The 15,530-nt window shown below is 40.5% G+C and overlaps 1 protein-coding gene across 1 annotated transcript in view; it reads left to right on the forward strand.

Moving 5' to 3' along the window:
* Positions 1-1,243: 1,243 nt before the first annotated feature.
* Positions 1,244-15,530, forward strand: part of smad3a (SMAD family member 3a) — a 27,077-nt gene continuing 12,790 nt past the window's right edge. Inside the window, exon 1 of the mRNA XM_017419652.3 lies at positions 1,244-2,082. Coding sequence (XP_017275141.1) covers positions 1,880-2,082 — 203 coding nt within the window. The 5' untranslated portion in view covers positions 1,244-1,879. The remainder of the gene's footprint in view (positions 2,083-15,530) is intronic.

Consider the following 15,530-nt stretch of genomic DNA (forward strand, 5'->3'; position numbering starts at 1 on the left):
AACTGAGGTATGTGAAAGCTCGATTCTCTCTGCACTCTGAGGAAATTTGAGAAAAAACAATGAGTTTTATAGCAGTGAGAGACACGTTGGGTGAAAGAGGACTAAAATGTCTATATTTTGATGTATAATTTGTATATCTAACTAAGAGTTGTGGAAGTAAGAAGAGTTTGCAAAACTGTGGGAGGTTTAGACACCTCAAAAGTGAGAGCGTGACACCATCAACATTCAAAGATCATACAGCTTAATCTGGGATTGTAGAAAAAAAACATTAAAAATATCAAAATGTCAGTTCAGTCACGTAAAGTCCAACTTTCAGTGACCCATTTAAAAGTTTGACTGATGTTTCAGCTGTGAAGTACGTCTGAGCGGAACTTCAAAAAGGGCTGGGTTTTCATGTTTGTTTCATCAAAATCCCAATGTTGTTCATGGGGAAAGTTCATGCTGATCTCTGTCAATTCTGTCTGTGTTGGAAGATGTACCACGACCAAAACTCAGAGAAAACTATGTCTGATCAAGTGACACGTTTTGATGTGTAGTCTGCACTTTTAATTTTTAAAGCTGGAGTAAAAACTGACTAAAATGGTGAACAGTGTAGTAACAATGGTGCTTCAGAGCTTATGGTGCACCTTCAATAATAATAAAAATAAATTGAATAGAATTGAATAAACCTTTATTCTTCGCTCAGCAGGGAAATCCACATTGTTGCTACACAGCAGGTACTGATCAAGAGAAAGACATTCTTAAGTAAGTCCAAAAAGTGACAAATACACTTAAATACAAAGTAAAAAATAACTTGAAATAAAAAAAGACGGATTAAAAATCAACTATCAGCAGAAAACTACTCAGATGAGACAAACGTAGAGCATAAACAGATAATTAACATTGAAACTTGTAAAAAGACATACAAAGAGTGTATTTTCCTCATAAATTGTAAAACCTAAGCTTTATTATAGTGTGTGTGTGGGGAAACAAAATAGTGTAGCCCTCTTTAAACTATAATTAGGCCTACAGATAAACTCAGAGTGTCTAATTTAGGGTTAAGTCACACACACACAGAAAAAAAACTTTTTTTTTGCACAGCTGAGAGTCATTTCTTTATACAGTGCCTTCTGAGTGACCGGCAAGTGATTTAAGTGACGCGTGTGTGTGTGTGCGTGATGGCGAGCCGCGCGCACGTTTCTGAGCATGTGGAGAAAAGGGCTGAGGATTGTGCAACATCAGCACGGCCCATTTAGCCAGCTGCTCGGACTGGGCTGCCACAGGTCCGCCGTGCGCAGTCTGAGCGCCTGAATGGAGAGTCTGAGCTGCAGCGCCCCGCATTTGCATTTGATGCAGACTTCAGTCGACGGACCACAGCGTCGCGGATGATCCGGAACTTCACGACAAAACTTTGAAGTTCTGACGATCCAGAAGACGGAAAGGAGACGCCGAGCCGGCACGCTGCCGCTTCCTGTTTAACGCTTTAATCGTAGACGCAGTTCGGATTTGATTTTTGGTCGGACTCGATCGCTCGGAAAGCCCCGGTTTAGAGAAGTGTGGCGGAACTACTTTCGCTGGCGAAGCAACACTAAGTCCAGCGCGCAAACCGCCTCCCCGGAGCTCAGTCCGCCGCTTAGCTCCGACTCAGGGCGACCGAGTCCGCGGAAACTGGGGAGTTTGACCCTGAGATGCTCCTGCTTGGCTTTAAATAAACACCAGTAACCAGTCTCTGGATAAATTACGCCCTCGTCCTCGCTGCCAGGACCTTTACAGAGGCGGCTGTTTTTGCGTTTCGCACCCCAACCAAAAAAAACAACAACCTAACAACAACCAAAAAAAAAAAAAAAAAAACACAGAGGGACTTCTCGGCACTCCGGACGGACTTGACCGAACCCGAAAGATGTCAATTTTGCCTTTTACTCCCCCCATCGTCAAGAGACTTTTGGGCTGGAAGAAAGGCGAGCAGAACGGCCAGGAGGAGAAGTGGTGCGAAAAGGCGGTAAAAAGTCTGGTGAAGAAGCTGAAGAAGACGGGACAGCTGGACGAGCTGGAGAAAGCCATCACCACCCAGAACGCCAACACGAAATGCATCACGATACCGAGGTAAGGACCGCAGGACGGGTGGCTGGACGTGAAGGCAGCATCCCGAAAATCCGTCACGCTTCAAACAGTTTTTATTAATTATTTTTACTTTGCAACAGACTACTAAACTCTTTACCCACCCTGTCTGTTGCACCTGAAGGCATCACTACACCTCTGAGAAGTTTCTGTTGCGTCAGTGGCTCAAAACTGTGATTTTTATTTTTTCCTTTTACGTTTATTATCCATCAACATGGAGGCTAATGCTGGGCGAGCTAACAGCAAATCAGCCTGTCTGTTAGCTACACTGCCACCTTTTATTGCCACCAAATGCAGAGTGTACTTTGAGTAAATTGAAACAACTCCTAGTCCTTTTTTTCAGACTCAAATCGTTGCTGTTTTGAGCCGTGCGTAACGAGCCCATGGCGCGCATGCATTGCAAAAGCACTAATGTAGTCCAAGTTATATAACCTGGCCTTAATCTGGGACGCTTTCTAGCGTTGTTTGTGCGTGGGCGAGCCTGTGGAGATGGACTCGCTCGTTTCCTCCCCCGTGTCTCTCCCCGCAGCTGTTTGTTTATCAATAAATGCCTAACTTTGCCTTGTGCCGTCAAACTGCTGCTGGTGATTCTGTAGCATCCTGGCGATGTTAAATCTCCTTCCCATGATGCCCAGGGCTCGTCACAGGCCCAGGGCTGATCAGAATCAGGGGCAAAGATGAACTGCAAACATGGAGATGTTTGCTTATATTGGATGCAAATAAAGGTAGATCTTATTTTAAGTGAATTTGACCAGATATTTCAAGGTTTTAGCAATACCAGCAAGGGGAAAAAAGGCTGTTTTTTTATAGTTAAAATGAAAGATCCTGCACAAACAGTGCTGATCTGGACCAATCTGCAATAAGCTCCTGTTACATAGTGCACTATACCAAGCAGAGGTATGCCACCTGTGTAAAAACAAACAAACAAAAAAATGCATCACTGAGTTGTATACTTTCTGTAATGCAGTATATGCACAGGTTAAACACGTGCATCTTGTCAGGGGTGCACTGAAAGTATACAAAGTGATTATGAAGACAGAAGATAATGGAGGCATTTTGAAAATCTGTCACCCCGCCTCCGAAAAGATTTATAGCAGAAGTTCTGTAGCGTTTAACAGGACAAGTGAAATCACACTTTCAGCAGCGCTGCGTTGTGATATGACTTGACTGTGGAAATGATGGATGTTGTTTTAAACCACTTCTGAGAATTGGCCCAACTAGTTACTTGATTTATTGCAAAACAACAAAAAAAAAATTGCACAATACACGGTAATCAAAAGGAACATTAGCTGCAGCTGTAAATCAAAGGAGTCCAAATAACAAAAACCCTTCTGTCAGCTCTTTTCTTGCCTCGTGATAACGGGGCTAAAGATGATTGAACACCTCCCAGTAACTATCGTAACCAGTTGTTTAATTCAGCTGCTACTCAGACAAAATCCTCACATCTGAATCTTATTCCCTTGTAATTAATGGCAAATAAAAGCCGGATATGTTTGCTGTCATTTAAAAAATGAACAAAAAAAAAAATACTTTTTGTACGTGTGGACCATTCTGATTTAGTAGCACACTGTGTCAGATGAAATTCGAATCCCTGACAGGGCACTCCCACATTCTCAGTTGCCACAAGTGTGCATATTACAGCTACCACAAGGCCGTGCCAGCGTTCAGAGCTGGGCCGGCCCAAAAAAGATAAATAATGCCTGCGCTGATCAAGGTTTTATGTTTCCCCCCACCACCACCACCACCACCCTGCTAATGCGGAGGGGAAGAGGCAGAGTGCATTAAGATGACCCCCAGATCAGATCCGGCTATCAGTGTGGTCCAACTGTGTCCCTGGAGAGACGTTGTTTCTATTAATTCCCCCAAGCTCTGGCTCGCTGACAGCAGCTGCCTGCGTGTTCTGGCCTGTCCACGACGAGGTCAGCTCCTATATCTCTGACACATGAACTTTATGACGAGGCTCGGGGTGGGGGGGGGTCATGGCTGCCGTTCTCGACGATGGTTTGCGCTGATGCTGAGCATGGAAGGAGGTCGACGCTGCGTATTGATTGGGTCAATAGCTGCATCAGGTTGTGGAATGGAGCAGGCCGTATCATGTAGCAGTATAGAGTATAGTTATTGGAGGGGGGGTGGGGGGGGGTCTTAAAGGGCCAAAACCCCAATTTCATTTATTAAGTTTAAACTGAGCTTAGTAGTGTAGAAGCCCCTCATTGCTGCTATAGTGTCAGAATATTCAGTTTGCTTTAAAGAGCTGTATTTTTGGGTGTGGTTGGTGTGAGGGTTCTTGCACAGATTTACATGAAAGATAAAGCCCCCCACCCCACCCCCCTCAAAAAATGAGATCATTCCCAGCCTTTTTGCATTCCCATTCGAAGCTGAGCTAAAATGTATCTGGTTGTGATGAACACTTTTGGGCAGGGCAGTTGCCTTACTTGCTTAACAAGTCATTATGGGTTTTGACAATGAGCCTTTTTCCTTTTTCCTTTTTTTTTTTTTAGAATTACTAGGAAAAAGTGAAAGCTGAAGCTCCTGCCCAGCTTTAAATCTTACTCACTCAACAACAGGCAATTTTGGCATTGTGGTGTTGACCTTCCCTTCCTTTTATGCTTTTCTCTGTTTCTCCTTTTTGAAGTGCGTTCTTCCTCTCTAGGCTGTAAACTTTGGTTAGTAACAAACATTGATCTGTGTAATGTGTTTGCCCCTAGAAACCCGACAGTTTAGGGGTGTATGTGATGTGTGGTGGCCTGAAATGCTGAGTGAGACAAGATGACTAACAAAAGAAGTTTTTTTTTTTTTTTGTTCAATAGACCGTCATTTATAAAACAGAAGCAAAGTCTGCATTTTTGTTAGGAAATCTGAAGCAAAAGTAAAAAAAAAGTATTAATAAGAAGTATTAATAAGAACAATGTCAGTTTGGTTGGACAAATTAGCAAAACCTCAGATTTCTACATAGTACAACGATATGTGGTTCTGTTTGTTTCTTCTATCAGTGGTCATCAATGTTTCCCAAGTTTAACCAAAGTGACGAGAGCCATTTAAATTTAGGGAAGCGTTTTTTAAATCAAACCACATTGTTTTTTGTGTCCAGTGAGTCATTTTAACCCAAACCACTGACATTTCTGTAACTGGTTAAGCCATTTTTGTGCCTAAACTCAAACTTCGCCTTTTATTGATTTCAGATAAAGAAGAGATTTAAAGCTGATTTTAAATGGGGCAAACATAAAGGTCAGCCTGGTAACAAACAATGATTTAATTGGTATTACATTTCAGTATAATTCTGTTATTTAAATGAAAAGAGGCTTACCAACTTCTGAGTTCATGAACTCTTTGACTCTCTTACATAAATGGACAAACTGGTGGTTTTAAGTTAAGTTCTCAAATCCCCAAATTCTGAAAGTTTATGCATACACCTTTTTTAAAAACATGTTTAACTCAAATAACAAGTTATTTCTTGTTTACAAATGTAGAAATGCATAAAATTTCAATGGTAAAACTAGCATATTTGAAATGTTTGTTTGTTTATTAAAGTAAAATCCTGTGAATTACTTTGCTAGAAATAATTAAATGAGCCATTTCTATCACACAGCTTTCCTGACTTTTGTAGGAACTAGTAGATTTTAGTTTGTTGATGGGACGACTGGTCTGCAGCCTCTCACATTAGAGTTAAGATGGAGTCATACTCCATGAGAAGTCAACTCTTTCTTCGTTTTTCGCAAGGACATTTTATACTCAACGAGAAACTACAGTGCCGGGACAGGTTTCCTCCCGCTGGGGTCTCCATCCTCCCGTTCCCTGTACAGATTTTTGCTTCCCTTCCAGCGACTGACTGAGACGGTACACGCCATTTGGCGTTTGCGAAATTGCCACAAAGAGACCGCCACTGTTTTCAGACGGAGCACAATAACGGGCGAACGTAGGACACGTGTCCCCTTGCTGCCCGGCTGAGGTGACCTCCCTCCCGGCTAGCACAGCTACCGGCATCCACCTGCGTCTCTGCGTGGTCTCCTCCATGCACAATAACTGGGATATCTCCTTCCTCGAGTTCTTCACCATTTATCTTTATAAGTTATGCTGGTACAGCTGTAGAGATGGCTGTAATTTATAACGGCCTTGGCCAGCTGCTTCTCAGAGGAGCAGTTCCAGCAAAATTATTCCGTTTTCCGCGTAAACACGCCCACAACAACTTCTGACCAATAACACAATACGTGTCGCAAACCCCTACGAACTAAAGTTGTGCCCATCCTTGTGTCGAGAAGGAGCTGTCGTAGCTGCTGTGAGAACAAAATGACGCGTTTGTGATCACGTCAACTATGTCAGTGAGATCAGATTTCTTCACTTCTCGCAGAGCATAAATCCAGTCATACATGTGGTTTTCACGTTATTGCGTGTCTGCCTGCAGTGATCTCGTTACATTTTACCACAAATAGTTTTTTTTTTATTTTTTGTTTACAAAAGTCAAATAGTCCTGAAATAAAACTGAGATGTTAGAAGTTTCAAACCTGTGCTTGCCAAACAAGAGTTAATAGTGCAAAAAAGAAAAAAGGTTCTGGTAAAAGTTGATCAGATTTATACTTGTGGTAAGTTTTAAAAAACAAAAAACTAACCAAGCTGTGTGAGGTGTGTGAGTGGTGTGTCTTTTCACAGAGCCTGTGGGAGTGGATTTCTACCTGAACTTACTCTGGGTTTAGGCCAGGGCTTTATTGTGTTTGTCTTGTGTACACACATCCGTCTTGGCAGCAAGTGTGAAGTCTGATTCACACTTCTGCGTGTCGGGGCAGGACTGAGTAAAGAGAGAAAGTATAAACGGAGAGAAAACTCAGATAAAATATGAACTGACATTAAGAGTAAACCTGCCCATCAGAAAGATGAGGGTACGAGGACTGAAAGAACACTGTGTTCAGAGGTTTTTAGAAGAAAAAAAAATACTTGTTTGTGAATTTGCTGAGAACATTGTGGAGGTTTTGAGACAAGTTTGGTATTTTTCTTTTCTTTTACCAGCGTTGTTGTCAAGTCTCAGTGCTGAAAGTAATCAAGTTTTACCTTTCATGTTTGTTTATTATAGCCTGCCACTGGAAGGCATGCTTTATTATAGCTTTTTGAGTCAGCATGATTTAAGATGGCCGCCACAGCCAACTGACCTTTAGCAAATGCAAACAAGGCTATAACGCAGTCAGTATTACAGATATTGAGGTGAAATTTGTTGTTGTAGTTGATGATTTGTTCCCAGCACATACTCCGAACGCGACAGATCGGTCAAGATTTTTGCTTAAATTTTTGGCAGTGACTAATATCTCATGAGCTGCTGGCCAAGTTTAAATAAAACTCTCAGAAAATATTTATTGGATGCACATCTACGACTGATTTGTGCAAGAACTAGATATATGTAATGAAGCATCACATTAAGATTTAAGATTCGACTTTGTCCCCTCTCATTATAAGATGATCTCAGTTTAAAGCTATGGCATGAAAGGTATCGGGATGTGTGCGTTCCTTCAAGAAATGCTTGCCCTTTAATTTTTTTAAAAGCTTTTGGTACTGACTCATCAGTGCAGAAAGATAGAAAGTGTGCAGGCAATTACAGGGGATGGAGAGAACCGAAGAGGGGTCGGGGATTCCCAGTGTTGTGTCTGATCCTGGTGGGGCGTCGTTATATTTGGAGACCGTGCTTTAATGGGCCAAAATGAGACATTTACAGTCAACAAATGAAGACGAAGGGGACATGGTGGAAAGAACCTGTGAGGGAGGGGGAAAAAAAGAGTTGAAACACGAACATGAAAGAGACAGGTAACCTAGAAAGCTGAGGGCTCAGATCAAGGAGGAAAATAAAGCAGACTTTTTGTTTGGCAGGTCTTGGAATCCCAAGCTTATCAGCGAGAGACTGTGGTTAGGGTGGTTTGCGTGCAGAAAAGAAATTAAGATGGTAATAGCCGAGATAGAACTGGTTTGTCTTCAGCTAGACAGGAGGTCAACATGAAAAGGAGCTTGTCTGCTTCTGTCTGGGTAACTATATTTAAATACACACAGACACACACGCACACACACACACACTGCAGCTATTGAAACCAGGAGACACTGCATATACCTACACTGTTTCATACTCTAAATGCTTGAAAGCCAGACGCATTATATAAGCAGTGCAGTTTGTTCAGTTTATTCAGCAGCCCTAAGTGTTGTCTTTTATCTGGCCATTTTGTTTGTCCAGATGTCGACCTTGTGATTTCGATGCTTTGTTTCTTAAACCAGTTGTAATTATCAAAGTTGGTGCAATGTGAGGTTATATATTAGAGTTGCAGCAGCTTAAACTGTTTGCTATTATATAACAAATGTGCTTGTGTCTCAAGAAATTCAAGATTTCTTCTATTGTAGATGGCACACTGCCAGGTTTTGTTTTGTCTTTTTTGTGAGTTTTGCATTTATTGTTTTAATGTTGCAGCAAATGATCACAGTTTATATATTTGGTGGTAATATTCCAGAGTAAAAAGTCACCTTTTTAGCCTCAACAGTTTCAACAAAAAAAAACTGCAAGGTACTTAAAGATGTAGTTGCTCTACAACAGGTGATTTTTAGCATTGTACAGCTCAACTATAGTTATTAATTTCTCTCCTCTTGACAACATGAATTGCTTAACAAACAAACAAATGTCAAACAGTTTAAAGGTGAGAGATTGTGAAGCTGCAAGGTATTATGCGGGAAGCCAGAAGTGTTTTGCAATTTAGGTTTTTTTTTGGGGGGGGGACTCAGTGTCATCGTGGCAGCAGCTCACGTGTGTCAGGATTAGAGTAAATTAAACGGGTACATGTGACGGGTTTGGGGGGGGGGGGGTAGAAAAAATGCAAATGAAATTAGCTGAAAGTGTTTGGAGGCTGTCTACCTCCTAAAAGCTCCCATTTAGATCAGCTTTTCTCTCTTCCCATCTATGTCACCTATTAGTGCTTAGGTGTGGTTAAAGGTTGATATCTCCCTTTTTTCTGAGCACACTCACTCTCTCTCTCTCTCATTCACGCGAGCGGACTTGGTCTCAGGTGTCACACCTGAGTCATCCAAGACAACATTGTTCAGCGAGGACACAGGACGGGTCACGGAGAGTTTATGTGTGTTGTCTGTCTGTGTTTGGCTCTCTGCTCTAATGACAGTAAGCAGTTTCCTTTTTCAGTCTGCTTTGGGATTGCCACCACTGTTTAGTATGCTTGACAGACGCTGGATAACGACAGCATGTCAATACAAATACATAAACTATTAATCTTGCTGTGTTTAAAGACTGGATTGTGACGATTACTTAATGCACACGAGACTCAATTTGTCATCCTTAAAAGGCGACTCGGCAACAAATTTTGAACTTGGTCGCAGTGATCATAAAATTGGGACTTTTTTTCTTGATGAAGTGATGTTTAAAAGCAGGTAGAGTTAATAGGTAAAGTCTAGCAGGCTTATTAATAAAACAGTTTAAGGATAGTTGGTGATTACATTGTGTCAAATATCATTAACCAAGAGTGCAAAGAATGATTTACGAAGAAGAAAACATATTTTAAGTCATTGTGCATGCTTCCGTGTGTGTGTGTGTGTGTGTGTGTGCGTGCGTGCACGGGGTTAGTCAGCTCAGAGGAATGCCTTTTTTGCCTGCTGGGGCTTTGAGGAGGGCGTGGGCTGCTGTTTGGTTTGCGGCTTGAAACCATGGGTGGAGGGGTTACAGACAACTCTGCCTCAACTTGGCCCTGGCTGTCTCACTATCTGCGGGGGAGTGCTCATGCACCAGGCGTAAACACACACACACGCACAGACGCACACACACAGACGCATTCACCAGACAACAAATGTGTCTTTGTGCTCCACTGGCTGCTGCTGCTGCTGCTGCCACTACCACGTTTACTTTGCTGCAGCTGGATGCATGTCGGGAAAAGAAGCTGATGTGAAGAAACGAGTTTAACAAGAGAAAGGGAGTTCGGTTTACATAATAAGTATTAGTGAAAGTCCCAATTGAGACACTGAGCAATAGATTTTCAAGAAACCTAGTAAAACTTGTTTGTCATTAAGGATAAAATGCTTCCTAAGGAAAAAAGGAGAGAGTGATCCATGGCTGTCTTGAAACATTAACAGACAAATCAATTAGGACCTGTTAATATTCAATGGACACCTGTTTTAAAATGTTTGTTTTTGTTAAGCTTAAATGTATTTTTATGGCAAGAGCACCATAAAAGTCTACTAAAAGAACAGGGGACTAAAGTGAAGCGCTGATCTGTCAAGGACATCGATTAGCAGCAAACAGGAACCGTGAGGTGTTGACTTGAGAGAGCTCAGCTGACAAAGGGTTTTTTTGTTCGGTGTAGAAATGTTCTGTTAGCCAGGGTGAAGCGTTTATGCTTTTGCCATGATTGACTCGTTATTTTACTGGACTGCTGGGGAAACCAAGGGTAATCTGGTTTTCTCTCACAGTTTTACAACCTGCAGGCCAGTTGGAGGAGAGAAGAGCTGAATAGAACAGACTGTCTGCTGCTTACTGGACTCTAATAACAATAAGAATTGGAATTTGTTCCCTAAATAGATTTCAATCTAAATACTGATTTTACAGTTTCTTGACAATGAGAAACCTCTGCTTATTTTGACAAATGTAAAGAGTCAAAAACTTCTTTGGAAAGCTAATTTCTTGTAAGCCGTACCCTCTTTCACTCACAAGGCTAGATTTCAGTGGCTGTGCAGCTGAAAAAAATAAACCATTAAAAAAGCAGTTTGGATGAAGAAAAACTAATATTTTGTAAGGATTTAAAAAACAAACTGAAACTGTTGAAGTATTTGTCATCAATCCAGTAATTTTGTTTTGTATCTTTTAGTATTTGCTTATGAATGTTCTCATTTCTGTTTTTTTTTTCCCTTTTATACATCCAACTACAGACAAATGATAATATTGAGACTATGGTTCTTACCCTCTTACAGAAAACCAACACAAACTTCCTTTGTGGACAGTTAACATGTGAAACACACATTTTTTCTCGTGTTTTCCGTGTGATTTAGGAACACTGTCAACATCTTATTGTGATCATGTGGTAAAAAAAAACCCCAGGAAATTTACATTTATTTTCTGTACGGGCCATTTCTGAGCATGTGACCTTAAAATCGAGCCCAGATAATAACAAAAAGGATTTATTTTTAAACACAGAAAGTGTGTATTAATGAAATGTTTGGATTTAGAGTCGTCAAGCAGTCAACACTGAAAGCTGCGACTTGTCATGAAAAGACACTATCAGATGTGAACTCCCTCTCGCCAATGAAACGTGTCGCAAGATGATTCATTTAAAAAATACACTTTATAATTTACTTTGCACACCGGCTGGGAATGCAACAGTTCACATAATGATCAAAGATTAATTGCAGTGGACTTGCTGGCCTGGCTTCACTCGTTCCAGCAGTAGGAGTAAAACTTAACTGGGCTGCAGTCTGCAGAAAGATATTTATTGAGGACTTGTGTCCTGAATATTCTAACTCGTTCATTATTTTCCTAAAGAGACACTCTGCTCAACTCATTGACTGTTCGCAGTAAAACTAATGGTTCCCTGCTCTCCGCTGTCTCCCCAGATTTTGAGTCTAGACTGTTATTTGTAGTCTAGCCCTGCTGATCGTCTGTCTACTGGTTTTGTGTTTCACATTAGGCCTTGCTTCACTGGTCCCAGAACACTATGATATCACCTATGTGCCACAGGCAGACTTTTTTTTTTTCTTTCTCACANTCCTCCATCTCCACCTTTGTTAGGAAAAGAGAAGCCTGATTGCTTTTCCAGAGAGAGTGGGTGATGTCTGTGGAATATGGTGCTCCGTACGAGGCATTCACAAGCTAACATTTGTGCGCTTCCTTGTGATTATTTTAATTGTCGCTGGGCTACGATAATAGAGAATTAAAAAAAGACAAAAAAAATTACAAGGCGTACTATAAAACTGAGAGGACAATTGCTGTTACGCAGAAAGGAAGTACACCTTCTTTTATTTCTGAGGTTTTTTGTAACAGATGATACCAGGTTTTAAAATTACGGAACTATCTCTTTAAATCATTAGCACGTACACTTCACTAGTTAATAAAAGCTAGGTGCTTTTGATGGGGGGGAACATTGGCTAGAGGGGGAGAAATGACTGAACATTGAGACAGAAAGTTCTGAGGTAGCAACGGTTCAAATGACAAAACTTTCCCCCCCCTGGTCGCATGCCTGCACATGTACGACTTTCCTGTTTGGTAAACAAATAAAGGAAAGCTGTCCCCGTTTTAGGTGAAGTTTTTGCCAGAGCAGGATTAAATATATCCTCAGCTAAAGCTTGGTAACTTTGTGTTAAAGCAGCTGAAAGTTGTTTGGTTGAACCTGTGGTGGAAACAGTTTCTGTCAACAAAACAACAGATGGTGCAGCCACCTGATCAACAATATTAGACATGGTTACAAAATAGTAATATAATACTATATTTATTGTGATAATTATGAAATATGAAGTTTAAGTTTATACATGAAGCACTTTAATGTTACAAATAGAAGAACTGTTTCCTTGCTCTGGTGTGAAACATCTGGGTGGAACTTTATTCTACAAAAGTGTTGAAAGTTTTATTTTTTTGTTCCATTCCTAAATAGGATTTTATTTGAGTTTTAAGCTCCTTCATAAAGCATTAAACTGAAACATCTGTTGCTGTACTTTAGTTGAAATTTGTCAATATTCATGAAGTTTAGGCTTTTCCATTCAATTTTTGAAATTCTATTAATTGTATTAATGTTTTTTTGTTTCTTTTTTTAAGTGTTGTTACAACATAAAACATGAAATTCAGAAAAATAAAAACGAAAACAAACAGATTTAGAAGAAACTAGATTTCATAGAGTCCTAGAATGTAGCGAAGGTGCACTATAGTTGAAGCCTACATTTGAATGAACACTTCGTCATTTATTTGAAGTGAAGCTTCAACATGAAGGTATTAAGAAAAAAAATGCACATTCAGTTCAACTCCGTGTTCTTTTAGATAAATGAATGGAGTATTTCCAAACTTCAAGAGCCTTTTTTAGTAATTGCAATTTCACTACTGAATTTTTTAAAAAGTGCAGTGAATTTAAAACTAGTGTTCTTGTGCCTGAAGATGTTCTAATAATCTGGAAAATAAAACAAAGAAAAAGCAGCACAGGTATGTTACGGCCTAATCATTTTGTCCAAAAGCATCTTCCTTTCAGTGCTTTTAAGAGACATAAATAGATTAAAGAACTTATGAATCTTAAACTACTTTTATTCAATATCTTAATTAATTGTCTCACTAGTCTCCACGTCATTGTGCCTCAGTTAAGCCACTTGGAGAAGAAGAGGCAAACAAGCAGAAACGGATGAAACTTGTAGAAAAAAAGGAACGTTAAACAAATGTCAGAATAACTCCTGAAGTGATTTTGAACTTCGTAGCCGTGTGTCAAAGCCAGACTGTTTTTGCAGCCTGTTTTCACAATTATTAGATGATTTGTCCCGTCATATGACGTCACTGGGGGGGGGGCAGCAGGTCTCTGTGAAAGTGCTGTTGGACTGCAGCCCTGCCGGTCATGGCTTGACTCGCTGTCCAAAGACGTTCTGAGAAGCACAAAGGCCGTTTCAACCTTCCACCCCCACACTCCTCCCTCACTCAGTGTTGGAGGTCGGGGCGTGAGGATGGTGGGCCAGATGGAGGACAGAAAGGAGGGGGGGGGGTTCAGGGGCTCAGTCACAGACACTGATCTGCTCTGAGCTGTTCAGACTTATTGTCCAGGACCACCCGCCTTTTGTTGTCCATCGTTTTTTTTTTTTTTTTGCCATGAAATATTCAAAATAATCTACGTTGCTTTTTGAACTTTGTGAAAATTCAGGTTTAGCTGACTTGTATAAGATTTGTTGCTTGCAACACTGGAGGACAGTTGGACAAGAAGAAAAAAAAAGTGGTTTATGAAAGAGACTGAATTTCACATTGTGACCTTCAGCATCTTTTGTGTAATTAAAATGTGCTTTTTGTGTAAGACTTTGCAGAAAGTTATAAAACATCCACATCAAGAGCTCCAAATGCACAGGAAGGGACTGTCTGAGTGTTTTGGGCTGATACTAGTCTGAACACACACACACAACACATATATCTCTGGGTATAACGGAGCATGGCTCAGTGTTTGCTCCCCCCACCCCCACCGGAACCCCCCTCAGCTTAGTGAAGTTCAATCTGCTCTGTCTGGAGTCTGCTCCGTATTTTAGCCAGTAAAAACATTTATCTTAATTTTGTTTGCCAACTTTTTTTTCAGTTGCTCAGATTGTTCCTTTCTTTGTTTCTTTTCTTTTTGAAGTATTCATTCACACAGATCATTGCCACACGTGGTAATACAGCTGAAGTATAGTCGTTTTATGTTACTTTTGCTTTCGTATTTGTGCGTATGCGGGCTTGCATAGATTGCGCTTCCTGCCGTCGACAGAAAGAGTGAACGTTGGTTTGCTGTAAGGTCAGGTTCAACAACAGCTTCGGGTCATGAAGCATAATGACAGTGACACAGTTTTCCCTGTGGCCCCAAAAAATCTATATCACTTTGTTTCCTTTCCTTTTGGGACATCAGTTTTGCTCCAATTCTACCATGACAGTAACATGGGTGTGTAATCTGTGAGTCAGAAAGGAAATGAAGACGCGTTAAAGATGAGTTGACATTAGCATTTATTACCAAGCCTCTCTTGTCTTGTTCTTGCACATGGATTCAAAGATCAGGGCTGTGCAGATAGGCCGCAGTTTGAAAATTTGGCATTCAGCTTTGGGTCAATGTTGGAAGCTAGTTTTTTTGCAAATACCATTTTTAATCATGACAGTTTTTTTTTTTAATTTCTTGTTTTTATGTTTGTTTGTCTTCTCTTTTCTGGGCAAACACTGTTCTTTAGTAAGTCAATAAGTTTAAAGTGGAAAAAACTACTTTATGATAGGTATTACATACGTATATTCTCAGTTTTGAGAACTTGCTGCTTTTTTATCTGTACGATAGAATTTTGAGTCCCTTTTCTTAAAATTGGGTTTGAAATAATTTAGCATTTATAATATTTGGCATTACATTTTCTAGCTCAGTAGCTGCATGTTACAAGGGAATCCCTGTTTGCCCTCAGAGCATGTGTTGGGAGCAACTCTCAGCTACTTGCACCGAAATTTAGCTCAGTTTCTGTCAAAATGACTGAGTTATGTCTGTTTCTGTGTTTAGGGTTGATTAACTGAATCAGGTTGACTTCAGTGATTACTTTTCATGAGTTTTATTAAAATTTAAAAAGGGGTCCCTGAGGTATTTTGTTAACAGACAGATAAGGTTCAATCCTAGGACCCCTTCTTTTCAATATATATATGCTCCCACTGGCTCAGGTTATAACAGGAAATAAGATTAGCTACCATAACTACGCAGATGATACTCAGCTCTACATCACGATGTCACCAGGTGACTCTGAACCCA

The sequence above is a fragment of the Kryptolebias marmoratus genome, linkage group LG15 (assembly GCF_001649575.2).
Source record: "Kryptolebias marmoratus isolate JLee-2015 linkage group LG15, ASM164957v2, whole genome shotgun sequence".
Taxonomy (NCBI): domain Eukaryota; kingdom Metazoa; phylum Chordata; class Actinopteri; order Cyprinodontiformes; family Rivulidae; genus Kryptolebias; species Kryptolebias marmoratus.